At 37.3% G+C, this 863-nt stretch overlaps 1 protein-coding gene across 1 annotated transcript in view; it reads right to left on the reverse strand.

Annotated features, from left to right (window-relative positions):
- Positions 1-863, reverse strand: part of LOC119591129 (beta-ureidopropionase-like) — a 6,112-nt gene that overhangs the window by 3,116 nt on the left and 2,133 nt on the right. The window contains 3 exon segments of the mRNA XM_037939843.1: positions 23-82; positions 85-232; positions 366-475. Coding sequence (XP_037795771.1) covers positions 23-82; positions 85-232; positions 366-475 — 318 coding nt within the window.

Genomic DNA, 863 nt, shown 5'->3' on the forward strand with positions numbered 1-863 from the left:
CCTCCTTCTCTCTTCTTCATGCATACCTGGAATACTGTGTGACCTGTATCTCCTTCCATGTAGTAGGTAGATTCGTTAAAACACCAACCCTTGGTATGTGGTTCTTACGCGACTTGCCAAGAACATAGCCTGTGTTGCTGATAACAACAGCCGTGTTCCAAAGAGTGTCACCATGGGTTTCATCTCTCTCCAGAATGGGTGAAACAATCACCATGTTGAACTTGCGGGCAAGCTGAAAAGATGCATTTTTTTTTTAAACAAAATCCACACTTATTGTACTCAAAAATACACTTGTTCAATTTATCAATGTATATACAAGGATCAATGTAAATCTAGGATCTTAGATTAAAAGCAAATATTTGAACTCCAAAAAATATTAACCTCCTGACACAGCTGGGTGTTGGACCATTATCAGGGTTTTCAGCAAACTCACACCAAGGCTGCTTTTCACGAGTACAGAAGGCAAAAGGCATGGCTAAAGACAAAGGGTAAGAATATAAGTTATGAATTTAATGCATACCATTAATTACGTCAGTGGTTCTTGACCTTTTTTTTTTGGCTGTAACCCAAAATCCTGTTCAGACTTTTATTTAGTATTCAAATTCTAAAATACTATAGTCTATGTTGCTAAGCTTTGCTTGCCTTATATGTTAATAACTTAGGTATTCTATACACAGGGATTATATTTTGATAATATATTAAGCAGGTATACTAGCGAAGATATTGAGAACACATTCTTAGCAACCCATCTGCTTGGCAGCTCAACTTTGGGTCACAACCCAGGGTTTAGGAACCAATGCCCAACACTGTCTTTCTTTATCCTTATCAAACAAAATCAGTTCTCTTAGCAGTGTGTTTCACTG

The sequence above is a fragment of the Penaeus monodon genome, chromosome 28 (genome assembly GCF_015228065.2).
Source record: "Penaeus monodon isolate SGIC_2016 chromosome 28, NSTDA_Pmon_1, whole genome shotgun sequence".
Classification (NCBI taxonomy): domain Eukaryota; kingdom Metazoa; phylum Arthropoda; class Malacostraca; order Decapoda; family Penaeidae; genus Penaeus; species Penaeus monodon.